This window comes from Nannobrachium achirus (assembly GCF_963921795.1).
Source record: "Nannobrachium achirus genome assembly, chromosome: 1".
Taxonomy (NCBI): domain Eukaryota; kingdom Metazoa; phylum Chordata; class Actinopteri; order Myctophiformes; family Myctophidae; genus Nannobrachium; species Nannobrachium achirus.
Genome location: NC_137810.1, coordinates 49,226,534 through 49,252,184, shown reverse-complemented (window position 1 = coordinate 49,252,184; position 25,651 = coordinate 49,226,534). Strand labels below are relative to the sequence as shown.

General features: G+C 43.2%; 1 protein-coding gene across 2 annotated transcripts; it reads right to left on the bottom strand.

The window, feature by feature from the left end:
- Positions 1-7,460: 7,460 nt before the first annotated feature.
- Positions 7,461-25,553, bottom strand: vamp4 (vesicle-associated membrane protein 4). 2 transcript variants are annotated; one of them, XM_080725404.1, is made up of 8 exons: positions 25,332-25,553; positions 22,567-22,668; positions 19,731-19,777; positions 19,392-19,442; positions 18,009-18,109; positions 11,816-11,895; positions 11,623-11,674; positions 7,461-10,954 (listed from the first exon to the last, which is right to left on the bottom strand). In XM_080725404.1, the coding sequence occupies exons 2-8, from the start codon at positions 22,630-22,632 to the stop codon at positions 10,923-10,925; spliced, it is 429 nt and encodes a 142-aa protein (XP_080581530.1). In that variant the 5' UTR covers positions 22,633-22,668; positions 25,332-25,553; the 3' UTR covers positions 7,461-10,922. The 2 variants fall into 2 exon arrangements, with proteins under 2 accessions (XP_080581530.1, XP_080581531.1); XM_080725405.1 differs by having other exon boundaries at positions 25,348-25,553.
- Positions 25,554-25,651: the final 98 nt, after the last annotated feature.

Here is a 25,651-nt window from a genome sequence, read left to right as displayed (position 1 = left end):
ATGTACTGTAGGTTTGTGTGTGTGTGCATGCATTGTGTGTTTGTGAATGTATATGTGTGCATTTGTACGGGGGTTATGCATGCGTATAATGTAGGATTATGCGCATGTGTGTGTGTGCACAGTGCATATGAACAGGTGCTTTCTCACTCGACTACACTGCCCTACAAAGGCAGAGTACAGAAACTACGTTTTCGAATTTCACAAAAAAATGGGTTTAAAAGTGTTACAGCTTATCAGCCAAATGAGATAAAGATATAAAAGTGATATTACACTGATTGTACATCTGTTCTTGAGGTAATTGTTCATCCCCCAATATCAAGAAGGCTAATTTGACCGTTGGGCGACACAAATAAGTCGGTGTGTCCCAAAACGTAGTTACTGCACTCTGCCTTTGTAGGGCAGTACAGCTTTAGCCTTTAACCCATTAAGATAGAGGCCGATTCTACAAATGTCTTCTAAATCAGCAGTTCTCAAACTTCTTGTGCCAAGGACCCCCAAAATGATGTGTATTTGGCCATGGACCCCCCAGAAGAGAAGATCTGTGTTACACTTTCAAGATGTTTTGAAATATCTTCGAAAATTGGCGTGCTGCGAGCTTGTACGTCTGCTATATTTGAGAACCGCTGTTCCAAAACACTGTTCCACAATCCTAAGAGTTTTCTGAAAACCGTATGTCGCAGCTTTATTATGTGTACAGCAAAAAATCTAAGATGAATCTGATGCTTTCCTGGGTTTTTAATGGGTCAACTCAGCCAGTTGGATTCTTACCATAACCCAATGCGTCACTGGGCTGCGTTTCGAAACACACCTCCCAGTGTAACCCAGCTCTGGCTCAGTATCCGTCACCATCTAAATAGACCCCCCCCCCCCCCCCCCCTCCATCTCCATCTCTTCTCACAATATCGTACACATCCGCTGCCTGCTGCTCTGCGTTCCTTCACTGTCATGCAATATCAACAACACCAACCCTAAACGTATACCCTATTCTGGGTGTATGTCATAATACGGCGAATGGTTCAGCACGAATAGCTATAGATCTACAAGCTCACATATGTGTTGCAACGTGCTGCGGCGTGAGCTTGTAGATTCGGTGGTATAGGGGGAAAAAAAGGGGGAAGGGCCCAAGCGTTGACCCCTGGGGGACCCCCCCGGTCAACTGAAGTGTATAGGGTTTAAGTGGTTAAATATGATCCCTTGTTTATTTTCAGCTAAAAAGGTGATACACGTGCACAAAAGCAGGTGTACACACTCTCACTTGCGCGCGTGTGTGCACGCACGGACACACACACACACACACACACACACACACACACACACACACACACACACACACACACACGTGTCTTCCTTGTGTTCTCACCTTACGCTAATATCCTGCGTCTCTTGTTTGCATTCTCGGCGCCTCTTCTCACCCAACTGCCTCCCCTGGCTTTTCCTGTCCTCTCTTCTCCTGTTCTCCTCTGCTCTCCTCCTCCTCGTCTCTGACAGAACGACAAGTTCAAGACGTCCAGCCATCCATCCATGTTGACCTCGGAGGCCCAACCTCGATCCCCCAAAACAGCCACTGACCCAGATCCATCGCTCCAGGGGGGGCGAAGGAGGGCAAGAGGAAGTAGGGGTGCTCTCTGGTGGGGCACGCATGGCTGACTGAGTTCAACGAGGTTAGCAGGAAGAGAAACCCTTATAACACTTGTTGCACTGATTCAGTGCAACAAGTGTTATAAGGGCCACTGATGCCTATATAACGTCACTGTCGGGTAGAAACCTTGTATCTCCAAGTTTCAAATTTGTAATTTTTTTTGCAAAGTAAAGCCATACAAGGCTGTTGCACAAAAGTAGTGAAAACAGAAGATCTAGCTACAAGCACAAAACGCCTAAATCATTTTTAAGATGATAAATACAAAACAAACGGTTTTAGACATACAAGGTTTCCACCCGACAACGGCGATAAGCTCAATCTGTGCTTAATTGTTTTTAGGGGGTTATTAGATTTTTTTGTATCTTTTTTATGCCTTTATTGAGAGGGATAGACAGTAGGCTGACAGGAAATGGGGAGAGAGATGGGGAGTGACATGCAGCAAAGATTGTCGGGATCGGGGCTCGAATGCGTTGTAACGTGTTGTTGGCTACATTGTAACTTTTTCATTTTATTTTATTTTTCTTCATTGATTTGGTTCTCGACTCTCGAGTCTTACCTGCACCTGTCCTGTGTTTAATTCTCGCTGCTGTTGCTCTGAGCATGTAGATCTGCTATTTTCACAATAGAACCGTGTTATACAAAATGTAATTCCTCAACTCTTAGTGCTTGTAGGGTCTGGGTGGGTGGGGGTCCCCAGTAAAAATATGATTATTATGGGGGTCGCTGCTTGAAAAGGTTGAGAACCACTGGATTAGGTCGCTGTGGGCTGGATGGACAGGTTTAGTAAGTCAGTTGGCATGTGTCTGTTTATAGGAACTAGTGAGCAATTCGGGAGCAATATTTATGACCTGGGCAACGTCCTCTCACAGGAAATATCAAAAGGGTGAGAGGCTGAGAGGACACAGGAGGAGGAGGAAATTAGGGATGGATGGAGGAACGGATGAAAGACAAGAATCAAGAGAGGAGTAGTTGTTGAGTGAAACCACATGTAAATGGAGGTGGGGGAGAGAGAGGGCAGAGAGGGAGAGCAAACTGCATAGGTTACTGGGAAAGGACCTACAGTGGTGTAAAGTAGCCTACAATTTTGAGGTACTTTTACTTATTAAAGGAGTAGTTCACCCCCAAAATGACTTTTCTTCTATTGATTACTCACGTCACGCCATGGGGGTACATTTCTTGCAATCACATTTTTGTCTCAGGAATGCAACAAAAAAATATTATTGAACTCAAGTCTCCATGGCGTGAGTAATCAATAGAAAAAAGTCATTTTGGGGGTGAACTACTCCTTTAAGGGCCACTGATCACTATAACTACTGTATAAAAGATATAGATTAAAAATTGTCAAGTCAAGTGGATGGCAGTGTAAAAGAATACAATGATGAACGTTATAGAGGGTATGCACGTGACATCATCATCATACCCGGAAGTTATGTGGGAACGCCTACTGAGTGGCAAAAAAAACTACTTTCTGGCCTTGACAGCCCATACATTCAAACAGAAAAGTCCTATCTGATTGCATTAAACAACGTTAAACTCACTTTGCCACTCACTTTGCCACTCGATTTGCCATTCACTTTATGCAAAATAGTTATAGTTATCTTATAGTGCTCAGTGTGAATGGCACCCTATACTTTTGAGTATTTCCATTTTACACTCCGCTATAAATCTGAAGGGAATATATTGTAGGCTACTTTTTTGCTACACTGCAAGTATTTGACAATGTAACATTGAAGCCCTATTTTATTCCTTGGCTGTTCAACAAAATTCTATTCCAATAGTTTTGTACTTTCCGTAGACGGAAAACAGCGGTCCAAGTACTTGAAGTAACCTACAGCAGAGGTCTTCAACAGGGGGTCCGGGACCGCTAGGGGGTCCTCAGAGTTACTACAGGAGGTCCTCCAAATCTTTGTGTGATAGAAACTTTTTTTTCCCTGAGAACTTTAGCCAAAAATAGCAGATCTACAAGCTCACAACACCTCGCGCAGCTAGGCGTTGTGAGCTTGTAGTTCAGCTATTTTAGGCAAAGGGGTTTAGTTTTGAGGGGAAAAAGAGCAGACTAAGTACAGAGTGAAAGGTCAAGTTCATTAAGTATTGACAATACAAGTGGTTAAATATCTGAAAACACAAATTGACATGAATCCAAAATACACTGATGATTGTGCTGTCAAACTATGAAACTATATGGAATCTATTTAACAGGCTGTGGGGCTCCCCGCCTCATCTCTCTCTCAACTAAGGGGTCCTTGGACTGAAAACAGACCCCTGGCCTACAGAGACAACCCAGGTGTAGTTTACTAAGTCTAGAAGAGGGTTTAAGAGGTTAAGGTAGAAAGGGAGTGAGGGGGGGCGAGGTCTTTCAAAACATATAAACAGCTCTTTGTTCGTGAGAGAGGACTGGGTGGGTAATCTTTCCTACATGTTCTCACGCCAGTGACCTGTATCAAATGCAGACACAGTTGTTGTGCCGCCAATTTATTACTCTGCTTCCCCCATCTAGTGACACATCCAAATCTACCGCCCAGAGTAGGACATCTCTCTCTCTGTGTGTGTGTGTGTGTGTGTGTGTGTGTGTGTGTGTGTGTGTGTGTGTGTGTGGGGATGACTAACGCTGCTTGGCAGATGTCTCCTGCCTTATTCCATTGACTTTTATATAACTTGTACGACTGCTGCTATGCCTGGAATCTGCAGTCATCCACTGAGGTCCACTACCAGAGGACCAAAACATCCCCTACTGCCAACACGGGTGTGTCCCGTGGGACAGAATGGGATAAAAATGCACTCTCTCTTTCTCACTGGTATGTCTAGGTCTATTGTCTGTACAAAACGTTTTATGCTAAATGTTCATATTACAACTTTACAACATTTGGGTACAAAAACAACATAGGTAATATAACACGCTTTTATGGTTCGAGATTAATCCAGCGGTTTCCAACCGTTTTGGCTTTTAAAGTCTTTCAAGAACCATTGTGATCTGGGTCACATTCCAGATGTCTATGATTTGGTAATCATAGTCAGTATCATGGTCAGTGTCATGGTCAGTCATGGTCAGTATCATGTCAGCATCATTGTCAATATAATGGTCAGTATTACTGATACTGAGTTTGTCTGACTTGCAGTTTTGTGGTGAGCTGTTTTGTGTGCACTGCATCTTTTTAAATAAATTCCTGCTCAGGTGGTCAAGTAAAGTCTTGTATATAGTAGCATAGGAAATTATCTTTGCCTGTCACTGATTGATTGATTGAATTGATTGAAGAATTTATTAGAAGTTTGCAATAGAAAAAAGTACAGTACCCACTTTGTATTATGGCATCTTAAATAACACAAACAATAGTAGATGCACAAACTTGGGAAACTCAACAGCAAGCATTTCATGAAACAGATCAAGAATGCATCTCCTCTCCGCCAATTATCACAGACACTGAACAGAATTTTGCCAATGCTTTATTATTAGCTCTTGGCTTGGGCATTCCTGCAATCTGCAGGCCTCTCACAACTGATTTATGGACATTACTTCCAAATATGAACACAACCAGTTTTCATTTGTAACCAAGCTGTAGCATCCTTAAGACGCTGGTACTTAAGCACCTTGGTAAGGATGGAATGCCTCTTCCAGACTGTGGTCAAATGTACATGCATTTCCATAATGGTCACTTCTCTACCGTCCTCATCAACAACAACTACATCTGGTGACATTTGAAAAGGCATCATTTTCATTATTGCACATGAACATGATGATAGTTGGAACACAAGAGTGCTTACACATTTTGGCAGATGATGAAACATATGAACTTATGTCCTTAATTTAACTCAACAATTCTACATGTCGTGCCTAGCAATGTATATACATAGCAGCCATTCAGAATATGTGACAGACACACAGACACACACACACACGCACACACACACGCACGCACGCACGCACGCACGCACGCACGCACGCACGCACGCACGCACGCACGCACGCACACACACACACACACACACACACACCTGACAAGGGAGGGGAAAGAACGTATCTCAACTCTTTGGCTTGTAGTTAAAGCCAGTGACTTGCCCAGCAGTTAAAAGAGCTGTAACAGTTTACAGCCCCCAGAGTTTACTAGCTCTCATTTCATTGTGATTGGGTGGGCCCACGCTGTAGAAACATGAAGGGGTCAGGGGAACGTAGGTAGGCTATATACAGTATATATCTATATATCATCACTGTCGGGCAGAAGTTTCAAACGTGTACGTTATTACGTAAAGTAAAGCCCTGCTTCATCATACAGGACTGTCGCACAAACATACTGTAGATAAAATAGCAGATCTACAAGCACACCATTTTCAGAGCATGTTCATTTTAATGATCAATCAGAGCAAGTTTATTTTAATGATCAATCAATCCATTGTGCTTCACCTCGAATCAATGGAACGAATGTAGTATACTTTAAGTTTCTATTCAACAGATCACAACAAATCAATTTAAAGAGCAAATAGCATTAATGTCTTTACAATTCCTTAAAATATTAATGTTACATTAATTAATAGTATCAATACAATTGTAATCTTTTGCCTATTAGTTGGACACCCACTTAGAGTACACTCAGTCCAATGTTACTCAAGGTCTATATTTACTATATACAGTAGCCTACTGTATATACTGTACCTTCTTTCCACTCATCACAGCTTAACCAACACTTAAAACAAGTCTAGATATTAAACCATTAGATGGAATTTCTATAATCAATCGATTAGTGAAAATCAGTCAATGAAGATGGATGTGCTTGTAACTAAGGCAGAGCTAATCCAATTCTCTAACCCCTTTCATCCCCGAAACAAAGAGAAACCCAGACATTGTCCCCACTGAGCAGCAGCAGTAATGAGTGGCAGCTGGAGGGACATCTGCCATCCATCGGAACAGCAACAAGACACACCCACAAGTTTTAACTCCTTCGTCCGTGTAAAGCAGTGGTTCTCAACCTTTTCAGGCTGCCACCCCCAAAATAATCATATTCTAACTGGCGACCCCCCACCACCCTGACGAACACTAAGAGTTGAGGCATTACATTTTGTATAACAAGGTTCTATTGTGAAAACAGCAGATCTACATGCTCACAACGCCTCGCATTGCGAGATCGGCTATTTTCACAATTTCTGCCTCTAATATTTGACAATTTGGTTAAAGTTCGATTTTTCATTTTAGAGGTATTAAAAAGTCCTTAAATTGTCACTTTAGAAATGTGCATATATCCAGTCTATACACTTAGACTTTATGTTGGTTTGTTTACTGATGAGTGAGAAAACAATCATCTGGGGACCCCGCAAAATAATTTGGGGAGCCCCCTGGGGGTCCCGACCCACAGGTTGAGAACCACTGGTGTAAAGCACTGGGTACTGCTGCTGCATAGCGGCTGCAGAGACTGCCAGGGCTGTGAGCTCCGAGAGCGTGGGGACGACAGTAGTCTGTCAGAACAATAAGGGGGCGCGCACCACTCCGGGCCCCACAGCTTTAGTGCCATCCTGGGATTTCCACACCGCCAGTAAAATCGCAGACCCAATAAAACGTCCTGGTAATAATGAGATGGGGAGTTAAAAGACATCAAGAAACCTTAGTGGTTCTGGGCACGGAGGAAATAAAATAACCCAATGTTCTTTGACTGTGGATGCTCCATCTCTCTCTCTCACGCTACACACTCAACGGAGGGCTGCTGGCATGCCGTTCAAACCCAAGCCGTTCCCTGTTTCTCCTTTAAGGTCTCTTTCCTTAACTCATCTCTTTATTCCTTAATCCTCTCTCCCCATTCCTTCCTCCCCACATGGGGTGCGTATGATCCAACCAGCGCAGAACCAGACCAGCCATGAGTCCACACGCAGATGCCCTTTTAAAACCACCACTTTATTTTCAGAGTAACGGTACAGTATTTCACAGTCTGTCAATGCAATGTCAGGAGTATAGTACATTGTTACAGAATCAATATTTACACCTCCAATAAATTACATGAAAAATAATATCATAAGGGTAATAATAATAAAAGGAATGATAATATAGAGATGGGGACTATTATTATACAGGTATTCCAGTCACTATCTTCAAATTCCCTAAATCAGTGGTTCTCAACCTGTGGGTCGCGACCCCCAGAGGGGTCCCCCACATTTTTTTGGAGGTCCCCAGATATTTAGCTAAATGTTAGCATTGTTTTTCTCACTCAACAGTAAACAGACCAACATACAGTAAGTGTATACAGGGTATCTACACATTTCTAAAGTGACAATTTAAGGACCTTTTTAGTGCAACTGGTCAAACATTGGTCAAATTGTCAAATATTAGAGGCAGAAATAGTGAAAATCTACATGCTCACAACGCCTCGCGCTGCGAGGCGTTGTGAGCATGTAGATCAGCTATTTTCACAATGGAATAGATCGAGTCAAACTAAATGTAATGCCAACTCCTACAATTCCAAGTGCTTGTCAGGGTGGGGGGGGTCCCCAGTTCAAATATGATTATTTTGGGGGTCGCGGTCTGCACAGGTTGAGAACCACTGCCCTAAATCACTTGTTCGTAAAGTAAACACATTGTAACAGCATGTCTGGATGAACTGTGTCCCTCATTCGGTCCTTCCTCGGTGGCGTCGGGGAATAACAGAGCATACATTCACTTCAAGCATTACGGTTACTGGCCAGCAGAAAATGAGGAAGTGGCGCCTCAACCAAAATAACTCGATAATACAGGATGGAAAAATATTAATATTAAAAAAAACATAGAATGGTGTTGTTTGGAGAGGAGAGAGCGAGCCGTGTGGGGCTTAATGCCACTATAGCAGGAAAGTACAGTAGTACAGCCGTGGTCACCCCAGAGCTGAGGAGGGCCAAGGGGATGGAATACCAGAAAACTTGCCCTAAAACAAACTTGACCCAAACTCGTTTCCCAACGGGTCTGTCACCTTAAGCTAGATGCAGATTAGACTAAAATCAAATCTGTGCTTCTGGGGGTCCCTGGAACAAAAAAGTTTGCGATAGGGGTCCATCCGTGGAACAAAATATTTTGAGATAGGGTCCACGGCCAAAAACACATTTTGGGGGTCCTTAACCACTGATAGGCACATTCTACAAATGTCTTCTAAATCATAACAATTTTCTAAATCATAACAATTTTGCCATCAGTGTTTCTCAAACTTTGTCATGTGAAGGACCCCCAGAATGATATGTATTTGGCCACAGACCCCCATCACAAAATATTTTGTTCCAGGGACCCCCAGAAGCAAATATTTGATTTTAGTCTATTCTGCATCTAGCTTAAGGCCACAGACCCGTTGGGAAACGAGTTTGGGTCGAGTTTGTTTTAAGTTTTCCGGTTACCAAGGGGATGGCGTGGGGGATGGCTGGGGGGAGCATTGAGGCATTGAGGTTTAGGGGTGCAGGGGAGGGACATTCATAATCTGCATGGTTTGGTTTGGCATTATCCCCAGATGTGTGCAATGTAATAATAAGCTGTCCAGAGGCAGAAAGCAAGGGGACAAGAGTGTGGCACGTTTTACAAAGAATGTTGTTGGCTCATGTTGCCTCAACAGATGTAATCAATAGTCCGCACAAACAACCTTTTTCCCATGATTTCCACACAGCAGCACAGTAGTTAGAAGTACAGTACAGTACATACTCTGATTAATGCTGTGCACTTTAATAAATTACAGGCCTATTCTGTTTTCGAATTGAGGCGTATCGTTTCTTTTGTTGTCTGAACAGATGACCTCCTCTTGTAATTTTTCCAACTACTTCTACAGTATGTCACACGAGATGAACACACACTAGAGAAGTGAACGCCGTTTACGTCAGGCCACCCTTCTCTGAGGTTTTCCAGAACAGGGCAGAAGTAAGCAAAAGGGATTGAGGCACCTTTCGCTGAATCAATAATCGCTGCCCTCAATTGGATCTTTGTTATAAAGGTTGTGTGGCATATGGGGAATGTGTGGCATGTGTGGGTGTGGCATATGGGGAATGTGTCATCATTCACAAATTATTCCACTTTTACAAGATATGATCTTGTATGGTTTTTAAAAAGGAGGCACAGGAGCCACCGTCTGAGTCCCTTCCACGGAACGTCACAGCGGTTGTGTGTGGGAGCAGTTATCAGATATGAACCACTTGAGCTCTACAGTATACACGTCGTCTTATGATGAACAGTGAAAATGGCTGATCTATAAGCTCACGTCACGACGCAGGCGTGTTCTGAGCTTAATAGATCTGATATTTTATTTTTGAAATAAATTACTTTTGAAAACCTTTGAAAAACAACATGCCCCAAATAGGGATGCCCGGTTGAAAGTGGTTAAGCACAACTTGAAAAAATTAAAAGTGTGAGTTGGAGAGAGCCTGGGCTCTTGGTTTTCCAAACAAAGCCAAAGACCTGAATGTGATATGTGCCATCATGGAATGGAGTTTCTCCCCACATACAGTAGCATAAACAGTTTTCATTAAAGCCTTTCCACTATGTCAGAGGTTGTCAACCTGGAACGAGGGCCCACTTCAAAATCTCACTTAAAAATCTCAAAAACGTTCGCGGCCCACCAATCTGACCACCTTGTTAAGTGGTCAGATGGGGGGGCCGAGTGTATTTTCAGCGCATGTTTATTTTTTATTGGTATACATTTGTTAATATTAATGTTGTATTAATTTATCATTAGAATCTCGCGACCCACCAGTGGGCCCCGGGCCCACAGGTTGAGAACCAGTGCTCCATGTCAACCCTGCAACCTCATTCCAGGATTTTAAACTAAGCCCTCCTCACCCCCCACCCCGTTCTAACAAGATGTTTTTTTTAGTGTGAAAATGCAAACAGTCGGCAGTAAGGATGAGTTCTGGAGTCCTAAGCCAAATTCCATTAATCCAATTTCTGCCTCCTCGCTTCCGCCGCCATCCGTCCTCGAGCACTGCCATGCTATGGTGAAACAGGTGACCTGCCGAAATATGTCACAATCGTGTAGACGTCACATAGCGTCAGTGTCCAAGGCTACATATTTAAAGGCCTCCATGCAAGTTATGTGAAGTCCACAAGATGGTCCCATTTTTCGGCATGTCACCGATTTCACCGTAACACTGCCATGCCGTGGAGGACAGGTGACGGAGGAAGCGAGGAGGCAGGGATTCGAGTAATGTCATTCGGCTCTAGAGGTTACACGGGCTGACATAGAGGAGACGTGGCAGGCTGGCTAGCTTGCGCCACCTAGCTGGTGTGGAGGACTGTGCGCGGGAGAGAGAAAGGGGCGAGGAGGAGAATGTAGAGGAGACGTCTCCCCCCCTGTCCTCCTGGTCAGCCGCTGCGGTACCGCAGGATCACTGGAACTGAAAGAAACACGCATACAGTACAGAGAGAGGAAGGATTCAGTGGCAGTGGGGGACTGCCAATACATCCGACCTCTCAGAAGTCCGACTTAGGGTTAGGGTTAGGCATAGTTTTACTGAGGTTAGGGTTAAGGTTAGGTTTTTGGCATAATTGTACTGAGATTAGGTTTAGGGTTAAGGTTAGGTTTAGGCATAGTTTTACTAAGCTTATGTTGAGGTTTAGGTGGTCGGACCAACGGGAGGTCGAACCAATGCCATGTTACCGTGGCAGTGTTGATTTTGTCGACTAAAACTATGATGGAAAATGTTCGTTGAATACCTTTTTTTCACAGACGAAAACGAAATAAAAACAAGATGAAAACTAAACTATGACTAAATATATTGACAATTTCGTCAACAGACAAAGACTAGACTAAAATGTTACGGAGGGACTAGATGAGAAGAGATCCAGTTGAACTAAGACGAGTCGTTGTATGCCTTCTCACATTCCGAAAATAGTAGATCTAGGAACAAGCTCACAGCACGTGGCGTGCTGTGAACTTGTTGATCTGCTATTTTCAGCATGCAGCTAAGACTACTACTACTGTAGACTAACACGAAAACCTTTCAGGTGACTAAAATCAGCAGCATGTTCTGGTTATACAAGTCTAGGTATGTTCAATGCTCACCAATGATAATCAGCAGGAGGGCGACCACTACCGCGGCAATTATGATCTTCATCTGCGGAAATAAGACAAACAAATATAAGGCACGGACAGTTTATTTGTATTGCACATTGCAACAATACTACACCTCTTTCTCTCTGACACAAACTAAGCTACAATCACACACACACTCACACACACTCACACACTACTGTACCTTCATGTCCCTCCACCACATCCTCCTATGCAGCTGCTTGGAACGGCTACTGAAGGCAGATGCGTTGTCTGATAGGCTCTCTGGAACACATGACACACGACAACATTATTGAGTGCTTTAACCAGTGAAAAATAGCAGATATACAAGCTCACAGCGCGGCACCGAGTGCCGCGCTGCGAGCTTGCAGATCTGCTATTTTTTTAAAAGTCGTGAAAATGTGTGCAAATCTTTGAATATAATGTATTTTCAAAGCGAACGTTTGTAACTCAAATTTTGCTTCTGGGTGGTCCCTGGAACTAAATATGTTGAGTGGGGGTCCGTGGCCAAATACATATCATTTTGGGGGTCCTTCACATGAAAAAGTTTGAGAACCACTGACATAGCAGTCTCTCAAGAACAGCCTAACTGAGCTCCAGTTAAGTGAAAAGGACCTTTTCTTTGACGATGGCTAGCCAGATTGCTGACATAGAAACATAGGGTTTTTCAAAAGAACCTTAGAAGGATTCAAAAGACACTTATAGAATCGGGTCAAAATTGAAGTTTTCAGGATTTAAAAAAAATAGCAGATCTACAAGCTCGCAGCGCGGCACTCGGTGCCGCGCTGTGAGCTTGTATATCTGCAATTTTTTTAATATTTAAAGCATAAAATATTGCGTAATAATGTGTTCAGGCCTAAATGGGTTAACTCCCATGGACTTCCACCACTGGTAGAAAGTAACTAAGTCCATACTCAAGTGCTGTACTTAGGTACACTTTTGAGGACTTTTTTAAAAAACTTTGTTGATTCCTCACCCCATGGAGACTTGAGTTCAATGATATTCTTTTGTTTTTGTCGCATGCGTAAGCCAATAATTTTGATTACGTTAAATGTACCCCATTGAATCCTCTGGAGAAACAAGTGCATTTGTGTTTCCATCCAGAATCAATGGGGGCACATTTATTATAATCAAATGATTGGCTTAGGCATGCAACAAAAACATATTTTGAACTCAAGTCTCCGTACATGGGGCTAATCGAGTAATCGATAGAAAAAAAGTAATTTTGGGGGAGAACTATTCCTTTAACCGCTTCATACTGCATACTTAGGGCTATTTGAAAAATGCCGATCTACAAGAGCTTGTAGATAGATACATTTGGAAACTTGTGAAAAGATTATTACCAGTACTTTTACTTTCAGTACTTAAGTACTTGTAACAGAGTATTTCTACATTAGGGTATTAGGTACTTTTACTTAAGTACAAACTGTGAGTACTTCTTCCACCACAGAGTTCCACACACAGTAATCCCTTGCCACAGTATACTACAGAACTAGCGGAGCAGTCCCTCTCGAGTCACTTGGGTGCTAAAGGGCATCTCAAATCTCCACTGATTGTTGGAGACGGTGAAACAACAAAATGAACTGTAAGCTGGCGGTGGATGGCTATGATTTTGACCTGGGATGTTTGTTTAGCTGCTCTTATGATATAATGGAGTTATGTAAGCCCACAGTGTTCCTGGTGACATCACTCCTGTCCTCAGATGAAACCACAAAGAAATCTGCAAAAAGGTTTGCCAATGAAATGTCGCACCATGAATTGCCAAATTCATAAACAATGGAACTCAGAAAAAAAATAATAAGATAAAACGTCTTGTCTCCTTCCTTTTCAACATCTCTCACAAAATCTCTCCCCATCTGTCTCTCTCTCTCTGTCTCCGTTTCCAAGATACCGGTGTTGACTTGTGTGCGCGCGCGTGTGTGCGCGCGCGCGTGCACGTGCGTGTGTTAACAGTTCCCTGGCGTGCGGCTCTGCGCGGTCCAAGCTGTTCCTGTTCAGAGGCTGTGTCATGTGTCCGCTGCCTCCCTCTCCATGTGCCTGTTAACGACCCGTCACGACCACAAAGGGAAGCACTCTGCGTTCTGAGAAGATGCTCGTTAATCCCAAGGAATTCCTCTACGCGGAGCTACCTGCGGGCAAGTCAGATCCGCCCGCTGGTCCACACTACTCGGTTACCGCACAAACAACAAGGTAAATAGACGTCCCTTGGTAAAGCATGTGACTGACGCGCACACACACACACACACACAGACGTGCGTCCAGTCATGCGGGTAAGTGTTGCTCGAATCCGCCAACGCGCAAACACACATAAACAAACACGTTTCTTTTGCACACACAAAATGTGTTCCAGATGTGGGGCATTGTCTTGACCGGTTGGTGGACATGAGAGGGAGAAGCAATCACAAAACATCTGCAGATGTTATGACGACTTCCTAATAGATGAGGCAACAAGGGAGAGCACATCAGCTTAATTTAACATATGTTCAGCCAAAACAAGAAAGGAGTTGAGAACAAAGTGGAAGGATTCTGTGTCTCTTGTGAAAGACTTGTGCGGCTGAAAAAAACGATGTTGTGGTGGAACCTAAACACATGTTTCACATCTCTGTTAATGTACACGGAGATGTGAGAGAGAGAGAGATCAGGCTTTGTGAGTGACTGTGCATGAGAGCTGGCGAATACCGCCAGACACACACCTGTTCAAACAATAAACCTGGACATATCATTAGCACCTTTGAAGTGGCGCGTAGAATTTTGACATGCTCCCGCTGTAAATATCCCCCGAGTCCTGTTGCTGAGACTTGGGGCCCTATTTAGACGATGTATGGCGCACGGTCTGTAACGCAGGGCACAGTGGTGTGGGGAGTGAGTTCAACTGCAGTTGTGATAGTGAAATGGTGTGTTACCTGTTTGTGCGCCATGCGAGGTTCATGGCGCAAAGGTGTTATAAACTCTGAATTAGTCATGCTTTTGGGGGGCCTTACTTTAATTAATCGAATCCGAGTTAAATAAATAGCAGGTGCACCTGCTCCATGCCTGTTGCCATTTAAATGGCAGATGACAGATGGCACGTTCCGTGCGCTGTCGGAGCCCCAATTGCATATTGACGCTTAACATACTGCTGTACAGAGACAGGTAAAAAAAAAAGGCTAGAAGGCTATAATGGATTCCCGACATTCTTACATGACAAGCGGTATTTGAACATTGCAGCAATAAGTGTGGGGTACTTATCGAAATAAGCTGCTTTAAAGGGTCATCGGTCAATAGGAGACCTCTTTGAGTCTCCTACTCTTTGACATCACATCACATTTTTGTCTTAGGAATGCGACAAAAACTAAAAGATCTCCATGAATTCAAGGCTTCAAGGGGTGTGTAAGTGATAGAATATAATTGATTTTTGGGGGTGAACTGCTCCTTCTCTTTCCCCATCTCTCCTCATCGCTCAGTTCTCCAAAGATGCATTGAGACATTCTTCTTCTGATTATGGATAATATGGATAATCTGGCCCCACATCATGAATTAATGTTTGAATCTCAATAGCTGAGTCCCTCGCCAATGTCATCGACCATGTTGAACCTGAGGGGTGTCGTCAAATTTGGTTGGATTTTTATTGCAATTAGTTGCACATTGTGAACCCACACACCATCTCAATCTGAATGCACTCTCTAAATACTAAGAAAATGTCAGAGCTGTCACCTCACTGGATTTAAAGGACAACTTTGTTTTTTTACAACAAGGGATGAGAGTTACAATTATTTCATTTACTTCTTTCTATTGTTTTAGAGATTCTTATTTCAGTGGTTGGGGGCAAGCGTACAAGTGGCTAAATATGTCATTTTACAGAATAAGTCCATTCCCAAGATACAACGCAACCTTTCATGGTTGGATGTGACTTATGGGGGCTAGAAGTGTTACTGTAAATAGCAATAAAGAAACTGCTGGCTTATTGGGTCTAAAAAGACATATTTAGCCACTTGTACGCATGCCCCCATGTGTACGCATGCCCCACATTTTAGCACTGTAAACGCAATAAAACAATAGAACGAAGCAAATGAAAACATTTTAACACTCACCTTTTCTTTTCCCTATTTACAATCTAAAATATGAAACCTTGTTGTAAAAAAACAAAGTTATCCTTTAACACCAGCCTATGGCTGGTGAGTCTTCTCACCGTATGCTAGATAGCATTGCACCATTACAGATGAGCGCAAAACATTTGGTAATCATACAACGCGAGTGCTGGGTGTGAAAATGACACCCGAGTCAGTTGGAAACTAGCAATGACACCTGTGTTCCTGCGTATGTGTGCTGCTTTACGCACGCTTCCACATCTCTACGCCTTTGGTTCTCAAACATTTTTGTCTCAGGGCACCCCTGTAAGTAACATTTTATCCACGGCACCCTTTACTTTACAGAACCTTACATTTATGTGAAATATGTAAATCATTTCCCGTAAGATACAGTTTATGTCATGAGGAAAACTTTTAACTTGGTGTTCAACCACTTAAAGGCCCTGTTCAGGGAATTAAGCTATTTCTTTATAGAAACATTTTTCAAGTAGAATGACTATTTCTGAACCACTGTTAAAAAAATTGGAACTTTATATTGCAGCATTGTGATATAAGACTGCTTTACGTTTTTTAATCATAACTGGGGTGTCATATTTTAATGCTTGTCACCGTGGTGCGTAATCTGCGCATCACGGTGATAGCTATTAATTAATTACTTTTGATAGGTTACTGAATAGCCTATGAGATCAGTTACTAGGCAAATTCATCCCTTCTTCCAGCTAGCCTGGTCGCTAACGTCCACACTGTTGCTGTTGCTGCTGCTCCTGCAGTGCTCTCTCCCCCCCCCCCCCCCCCGGCCGCCACCCCCCCACCGCCCCCACCACCACACACACACACACGCACGCACGCACGCACGCACGCGAGTGCAATAAGTGCATTAATCCATGCCTCCACGGTAGCAGGCTAGCTGCTGCTAGCCTGCTAGCATTAGCCACGTCCCTCTCAGTAGCTCCATTAGGTCAGTGTGTGTGTGTGTGTGTGTGTGTGTGTGTGTGCGCGCGCGCGCGTACGCGTGTGTGTCTGCACGTCCTGTGACGACGACACGAAACACTGGAGAGTGATATTTTACTTGAGTAAAAGTATCACTACTACTGCAAAAGTTTTCAAATGCATCAAATATTTTGAAAATAGCAGATCTACAAGCTTGACACATTGTGAGCTTTTTTCTTTTATTAATTTTGTATTTGGAAAAAAATATATAGCCTACTCAAGTCAAAGTACCTCAATATGATACTTAATTAGAGTACTTGAGTAGTTACTTTTTTGAGTAAAAGTACTTTTTTAACACCCCTGAAAACGGAAGCAGATACTTCCATGAGTGGGTGTGGCTTCATGCTGTACATAGGCCACGCCCCTACAGCCCTTGGCAGAAAGGCCAGAAAAATATGTATTGGATTTCACACATTTTTGAAACATAATTTTTCAAAAATTTAGATTTTTTCATCATTCAAATTGTGTCTGTTGGTTAATAATACATTACTCTGTTGTGTGACAAACTGGGAATACCCTTGTTATCATCTTTATTTGACTGAACACCCCCTTTAAACCCCGGCATCCCTATTCTGGGGGGAACATCCACCAAAAATAGACGATCTACACGGTCACAACGTGCCGCGTTGTGAGATTGTAGATCGGCTATTTTTGGTGAAGAGACTTGGTGTCCACAGTACAGCACAACTCAGGTCCGTTTTACTAAGTATAAGTGGTTAAACTGAAGTGGCATTGATGAATTCCAAATATTATCAAAGTATTCTGAGGCACCCCTGGACTGGCGTCATGGCACCCTAGGGCAGGGGTTTTCAAAGTGGGTGACGGGGCACCCTGGGGTGCCGCGACGGCAGTCCAGGGGTGCCGCGAGATCATTTGATAATATTTGGAATTTATTTGGACACTTGAAGAAATATTTAGTATCATTTTAAACTAGAAGTACAACGTTATTTTCAGTCAGTTCTAACCAAAATGGCTATTATCTCAACGTTTTCCTCGCAACATAATCACTAAAATATCGTCACTGTCGGGCAGAAACCTCTGTCGCACAAAACTAGTGAAAACAGCCGATCTACACGCACACAACGCCTAGTACATTTTATAAATGATAAATACAAAACGAACGGCTTTGGACATACACGGTTTCCACCCAAAAACGACGATATGCTATAAATATAAGGTGCTGGGAGTGAAAATGATAATGTAGGGGTGCCTCGGATTAAAAAGATATTCATGGGGTGCTCTGAGACAAAAAGGTTTGGGAACCCCTGGCCTAGGGTGCCACAGCACCCACTTTGAGAAAGCCCGTTCTACGCGTCTCACCTGACTTGTCCTGCAGGTCGTCCAGCCGCTCGCCCCGCTCTATCACCTTCGATATGTTCTCCTGCATCACGTCGATGACCTCATCAACCTGCGACTGCACGCTAAAAGACAAAACATCATGGGATTGGAGAGACAGTGGATTAAGACATGAAATAAAGTATAAAAAAAACATCCAAGGCAAAAGGTAAGTAAGGCTGGGGGAAGGACAATTTTCTATTTCTTGCATCACAGGGATGCAGCCAGGAGAGTGAGATTGGTGCGATGGCAGGGACATCAATATGTCCGTACACAGACAAATGTGTCAGTGGAAAATACTTAGTCTTGGTCGTGGCATTTTTCTTTTCCTTTTACACAATTAGAATGTTATTATTTTGATCATAAGATCCAATTACTGAATGTTAAGAATATGTATGACACGTATTTACTACAACACTATGTCATATTAGGAGTCCAACTAGTACTGTTTTATTTATTTGTTTTTATTTGCAAGGACCCCCTTAACTCTGAGAGTGTACAATTGTAACCAAATGGACCCCTTCCATTTGTATACTCTCAGAGTTACAGACCTGTTATGGTCATTCTAGCTCTTTATGTGTTTCTGGTAATATTATTGTCCGCTCATTTTGTATGTCCGTGGCAAAAATTTAATTTTAACAAAAATGTCCACCTGCCACAAGCTAGCATGGCGGTGACCCCTCTATTTTGGCATTTACAGTATATTGCCTGTGATTCAGACAGTAAAAACCTTTTTTTAACAAGCAGCTTTCTAGCACCTAGAAATCCTCCATCACAGTCCTGCACGTTGAACAAAACAAATCCTCTCTTTTGCGAGGATGAGTGCCAGATAATGGCCGTAAAAGGAAATATGTGCTGTAGCAAAGAGACATTTTCAACACCTTGCTGCAGGCACACACCCACACTTTGAAGACTTGACCTCAAAGGCTAGAGGTTGGGAAAGAGGCAATAGGCGGCCGAACTCTGTTTGATATACACACTGTTTTCCAGGAAACTGTGACAACATTACAAGGGCGTCGTGTTAGTCTGCCACAACATCGAAACGTCATGTGCCGATGGAGCACGGAGTACCAAAAGGCAGGTGCCAGAATGCCTCAACAATAACCTTCTCTGTTCTCTGGCTGTCTGTCTGCCTGCAACTAACCGGAGGTTAATGTGGAAACAGTCTCAAGAGGACTTGGAAGTGGGGACTGACTGGAAGAGTGTTGTTGCACAAGAACCCACACACACAACATCACCGGTGCGGTTACTCAATCTGCTAGCAATCTGGCGCTTCTGGTAAACATTATTAGCCTGTTATGTAACACCAAATCTCACCCACGCTGGCCGAGCAGTACTTTTAGGAATATTTAGTTTTACGGTACTTACTGTTTGATTTTGTCATTCTGAGGTCCGAATCGGGGACCAGTCGGTCCTCTCCTGGAAGACCAACAGTGAACATGTTAAAGTTAGTGGACATAAAAAAAAACAAGTTGTTGCAAAAAACCCACTCAATAATACCTATTTAATATTTATCAGCTCTTTTCATGTACTTGAGTTATGACTTTATGATTACTACATTACCATTTTTAGGTAAATTGAGCACAATACTTTGTAATGGAGTAAATTTTACAACATTTCAACACACTTAGTGGGTATGTACTCTTAATACTTTAATGTTGAATATTATGTTGACCAGAATATGTCACGTCAACCAAAAAGACTTACAGGAAGAAGTCTTCCTCCTCATCAGAGTCCTCCTCCAGCAGGTTCCTCTGTAAAAAGACAAAAAGGCCAAGGGTCAAACGCACACCGATAACCGCTGACCACTTCCAATGACTCCTGCCTCCTCATCAGTGGAATGTCCATTTAGGACCAGTCAGACACAGGACAGACAATTCCAGTCCATATGGGAGAGCATTCCTGGCATAAGTAACCCGGTGCAACCAACAACTGACTGTATTGACACTTCCAGAAGAAGTCACTTACAGTACACTACCTGCTGAAGGGGGCCAATAGATGCTTTTCAGTTCACGCTCATCAGAATGTCTTCAATACCCAATAAAGTGTGACAATTGCAATTGTACTGTACTTGCGTCATAAACGCCCCGCAAAAAAGGCTTGTTTTGCTTGCAAAAGCTGATCAATCCCTGTTCCTTTGAGTCTGAACTTCTTTCAGATCTCAGACAGTCTCTAAACTATAAACCAGGGGTCTTCAACGTTTTCAGGCCAAGGACCCCTTAGTTCAGAGAGAGATGAAGCAGGGACCCCCACAACCTGTTCATAGTTTCCATATAGTTTCATTGTTTGGCAGCACAATCATCAGTGTATTTTGGATTCATGTCAATTTGTCTTTTCAGATATTTAACCACTTGAACCGTCAATACTTAATAAACTTGACCTTTCACTCTGTACTTAGTCTGCTCTTTTACCCCTCTACAGCAAAGCTCTTTGACGAAAATAGCCGATCTACAAGCTCACAACGCCTCGCAGTTCTCAGAATATGGACGCTAGGGTTCGAGTAGTTAATATAAAAAAGGAGAAAAAAGTTTCTATCACTCAAAGATTTGGAGGACCCCCTGTAGTAACTCTGAGGACCCCCTAGGGGTCCCGGACCCCCTGTTGAAGACCTCTGCTATAAACAGTGTTTCTCGTGATGGACATAAAAGACAGCTGAATACTGAATTGAGTTAGGAAGGAGACTAGAGTGAGGCTTCAAAGGTCTCGAGCAAGGCTGTCAAAAACATACAAAAACATCTATATAACTACAACCAGGCCTGTACCACTGATGGCCATAGCAAGGGCAACAAGGCCCTGCCGAGTAAAACGTTATTCATAGAGAAGGAACAGCATCCAATCAGCCTGGACTGCAGCATAAAACTCTTTCAGGTGGAGAGTTGGAGCACGAAGAGACAAACCCTCCGTCTCTGTTTCCCATTGAGTAGCAGTCATATGGACTTTGCCAGCTGTTACCCAGTAAGTTACACCTTTTATCCATCTGTATATATATACATACATATTGCATCCACATACAGTCCTCCATCTATAAAGAGTCTAGGGAATTTTCTGAATTTTTTGATAAATCTGTCATTCAAAAGGAATTGCAGTGAGCCAAGGTAGGTTGGAAACAGAAGTGCCTGCAGATAGGAGCCGATTCAGTGGCATCTGGTGCTGAAATTGTGTCTTCTTCAAGGATGCTTAGTCAGCGATGTAAACTAGCTGACAAGGTGATCTAATCTGTGACCTTCCAGTCACAGGAAGATCCATCTTATTCTGGACGCTGTGCCAACACTTGTAATCAAGATGATCAGAGGAGGGAAAATCCACATCTGCAGCAAGGTGGATTTACAGTACGTCAGACAGTCAACACAGTGAACCAGACAAAGATGTTTGATTATATAATATACATAAGAGAGATATCCAACACACCTTCAATGTGAGAAAACATTGAAAGAATTGTGGCCAGATGATCATAAAGACCTTTACGAGGCTAACAGTGCAATAAGACTCTCCCACCTCTGTCCAGGAGAGGAGCCACAAGGACAACTGGTAGCTATTATCAGATCTGAGGGGCAGGAGGCAAAGGGATGCACGGAGAGAGGGGTGTTTGTTATGCTAGCACCCGCCTGGTGCGATTCCTTTTGATCAGCGTTCGACCGCAACAGCAAACGGAGTGGCTGATCTTGAATACAGAGGGGAGAAGGAAACGGAAATCAACAGGGATGGTTGGAGGATTTCTAGGAAGGTCATGGCAGTGTTGGTTAAGAGCAGATTTGGCTCAAGGATCCTGGAGAGTGTCTTCGTCGTTCATTCTGTTCTCTGGCCCCCTTTGTCTAATTTTCACACCACTTTCCCCCTCGTACTTTTAACATTTTATTGGTTGGTTTATAGCAGTGGTTCTCACGGGATCTTGAGGGGGATCCAGGGGTCGCCTGATACATCATTTATGAATAATCTTCACGACGTACATATAGAAATGCCATACAGTTTCACTGTACCTTGATTGATTGATTGAAGATTTTATTAGAGGTTTGCACAGGAAAAGGTACAGGACACAGTACAGTTCACAGGTACACTGTCAACTAAAAGGATAGAAACCACAAGAAAGCTTTTGGCTTGTTTAAATTGTGGTCGCTTTTTACCTACCCATAGAATTATGGACATAGAATACCCATATCGGACGAAATCTAACAATAAAAATGGTCTTGGACTGAGGTCACACTGATAAAAAAAAATATGTATATTGTATGTATTACGAAACTTGGGGTCCATGGCCTAATACATAGAGGGTTGAGAAAAAGGGTGCGAATCACTGGTTTATATGTTGTTACTTAATATGTTGCTATTTGACTACTCTTGTACACCTTCCATTAAACTAGGGTGCTGTGCATGTATTGTACACAATATACAATACTTGTTTACAGCCTACCTTTTAAGTCAATTTACAAGTCTCTCCTCTCTCACCCTGCATCCCTTTAATTGTGAATCACCTGCACTCAGTGACACTATGATGTTGTTGGGCTTTAAAACACTCCTACTACCACTTCCTCCATTGGTGTCTCACCCTCTCGCTGCGGATGGATCCCGTGACCTCTTCATCATTGAGGTGTCGTTTAAACTTGGGGGGCATGTTTTCCTCGATCTGCTCCTCCCGCTCTGGCTCCCTCTGTAGGACAGCAGGAGAAGAGCATCAGTTAAAAGAGTTCACTAAACACATTATAAGATGGAGCAGACAGGAGCACACCTGCTGCAAAAAAAAGAAAGAAAAAGTGGTGGGAAAAACCTCAAAACACATGCATACATGGTTCTATTGCAGGGAAATTGGTATACCAGACAGCCTGCAAAATGAGGAATTCCTCTGAAGTTTATTTAGGTGTGAGTGATTTGATGAGGGCAGGGCCACTGTCACGGACCGATCTTACCAGGGCTACACGTGTGAGAACAGACGGAAACAGAGAGAAACACCTCATTGCAAATCCTTTCACGCAAAACTCTTAATTCACTCTCAGCTTTAATGATTGAGCAAATCTGGCCATTCGTTCATTCATGGGTGGGAAAGTGATTTGAGGAAGGCCTCTGGCAGTGACATTTCTTCAGCAGACTGGCCTGCTGGTCACAAGGCTCAACCTCTTTCCTGGCTTGAGCCCTGTCTGGAACTGCCCTGTGCAAAACCCCAGGCATCTTTCCTATCCTATCCCATTAGAAAGAGCAAACGATTAAACTAAGCTTGGTTCCAAACATTTCTTGTGTAACCAGAGAGAGAGAGAGAGCCTGACCGTACAAAACAGGAAATGTCATCATGGCTCAGGCTGCTGCTCTTGGCGTTTCTGGGCTAGGGCTGAAAAATTGTGGGAACATTTTACTTTGCAGTATTTTCTATTTTTGTAATATTGCAATATAAAGAAAACAATATTTGGTCAAAACTTTTGGGGAGGGGGGGAAGCAATGCATTCTTTGCAATGTGACTATATGTATGTGGCGGAGAGAGTCGCAGCCCCAGTTACATTGGTGCCGTGACTCGGATCCGGGCTTCCCCGTAGGAGGAGGTCAAAGGGGGGTGAGTGTGGCGGAGAGTCGCAGCCCCAGCCTGAAGCCTCAAAAGTCTAGTATCTGCCCTCATTCCATAGGGATGTCCCTTTGGAGTGATGGTTAAGATATTGGACTTTCACGCGGGACGGCGGGAGACCCGAGTTCGAAGCCGGGTGGGGAGGTTCGGATCACCTCCGTTACATGTACACATAGGTACATTGCAATGTCCATTCTGAAATTATTTATTGTGAAGCGTTACTCTGGCCCTAAAACTTTAGACAACTCTATGTCCTCCTTTTGCAGACCTGCACGTAACTTTTCAACAAAAGTCCAGTGTTTCCCTAACAGCGACCTGCAATCACTGTCTGGGCTAGGGGGAAGTGCAACTCCGCTCACACACACTCCACCGATACAACTTGTTCTGAGACTCTAATATACCATTGAATCCAGCTCAGCCTGAAACTGGGGCTTTTGCAGTGTCCTTTTCCTGGCACCACCGTTGGAAAAGGGCCTTTCGGTGGCCAGGAGCAGCAAGGAACTTTCCGTAAACAGGGGAGGAGAAAGAGGCGGAGGGGACAGCGCTCTATCTGAAGCAGAAAGAAAGAGAATGAGGCACAGAGAGCCAGAGAGAGAGAGAGACAGAGGGCAGAAGAGAAGCCAAGTCTAAAATATTCTCTCTCTCTCTGTATCTTGCGGAAAGCATATTTTAAATAGCTACTAGCTAGTCCACATAAAAGAGACACTTTATACGATGCAATTCATACAAAACAATTGGCATAACTGAATTATAGTCAAACAGACCTTATTATATATATTTTTTTTTGTAATGTTTTGGATTTAAGAACTGAATTGAAGTCCAATAATGTATCCAAACCATAGGAAGTGAGGATTATGGACCATTTATGATCACAAACGTATGAAGTGTTGAAGTAAATAAGAAAGAACAGAATACAAAGGATCTACAAGGAAGAGGAACATTCAGAAAAGTTGCTGCCAGCTTGAGAGAGTGGGACTGCATTAGGTGAAGCTACGCAGTCATTTCCCTAAATTAACTGAAGAGCTTGTGATAACCAGGTTATAACAAACTTGAGGACACACCTCTCACACACACACACACACACACACACACACACACACACACACACACACACACACAGAGAAAGACTGACACATAATGTTGTGCAATATTGTTGTTGCACACAGGCTAAAAACGACAGACCAGCCATAATGCAAAGCTATCTTTACCCCAAGGTTTTAGCAAATGACTATCTGACCCAAACACACCAATGCGTCAGTATGATGTAGCCCAGTGGTTCTCTACGTGGGGTCCGGGGACCCTTCCAGGGGGTCCCCTCCCCAGCTAAATGATAGGGAACCAAATGGACCCTTATGGGTCTGTAACTCAGAGTGTACAAATGGAACCAAATGGACCCGTTCCATTTGTACACTCACAGTTAAATTAATGTTGATTTTACGATATAAACTGGGGTCTCGGAGATAGAAATGCCATTAAATGGGGGTCCGTAGCCTAATGCATGTCAAACTGGGGGTCCTTGAAATTAAAATGGTTGAGAATGCACCGCTATAGAGCCGTAAAAATATTCTCTTATGGGGGATCCCTGGCGTATCTTTTCAAGTGGGGCTCCGCGGGCTAATAAGTGTCAATTCGGGGGTCCTTGACTTGAATAAGTTTGAGAACCACTGGCCTACAAAAAACTGCTAGAAGCGTTAGCACTTTGCTCAGAATCAGAAACAGGCCTGGATGCTTTGACAAATCAATGCTAAACGGGGCTAACTCACTACTAGCTGTTCTCACCCAGATCCACTTCTGTGCTAGCGATCGGTCACGAATAAACGCAGGATCTAAAAATAAAAAAACTCAATTATAAATCCGGCCTTTTTCGGGATGCGAGGCAGCTGCAGAGGTAACGCTATTATATTATTAGCACGTCATTTTGCACACAAGATGAGAGTTAACAGCTAATATAGCAGCTAACTGTCTCTGTGCTCTCTCTGTTCTGTGATCAGCTGACCAGGAACTGAACAACCAACACAACACATCTGGAGAGAGAGAGAGAGAGAGAGAGAGAGAGAGAGAGAGAGAGAGAGAGAGAGAGAGA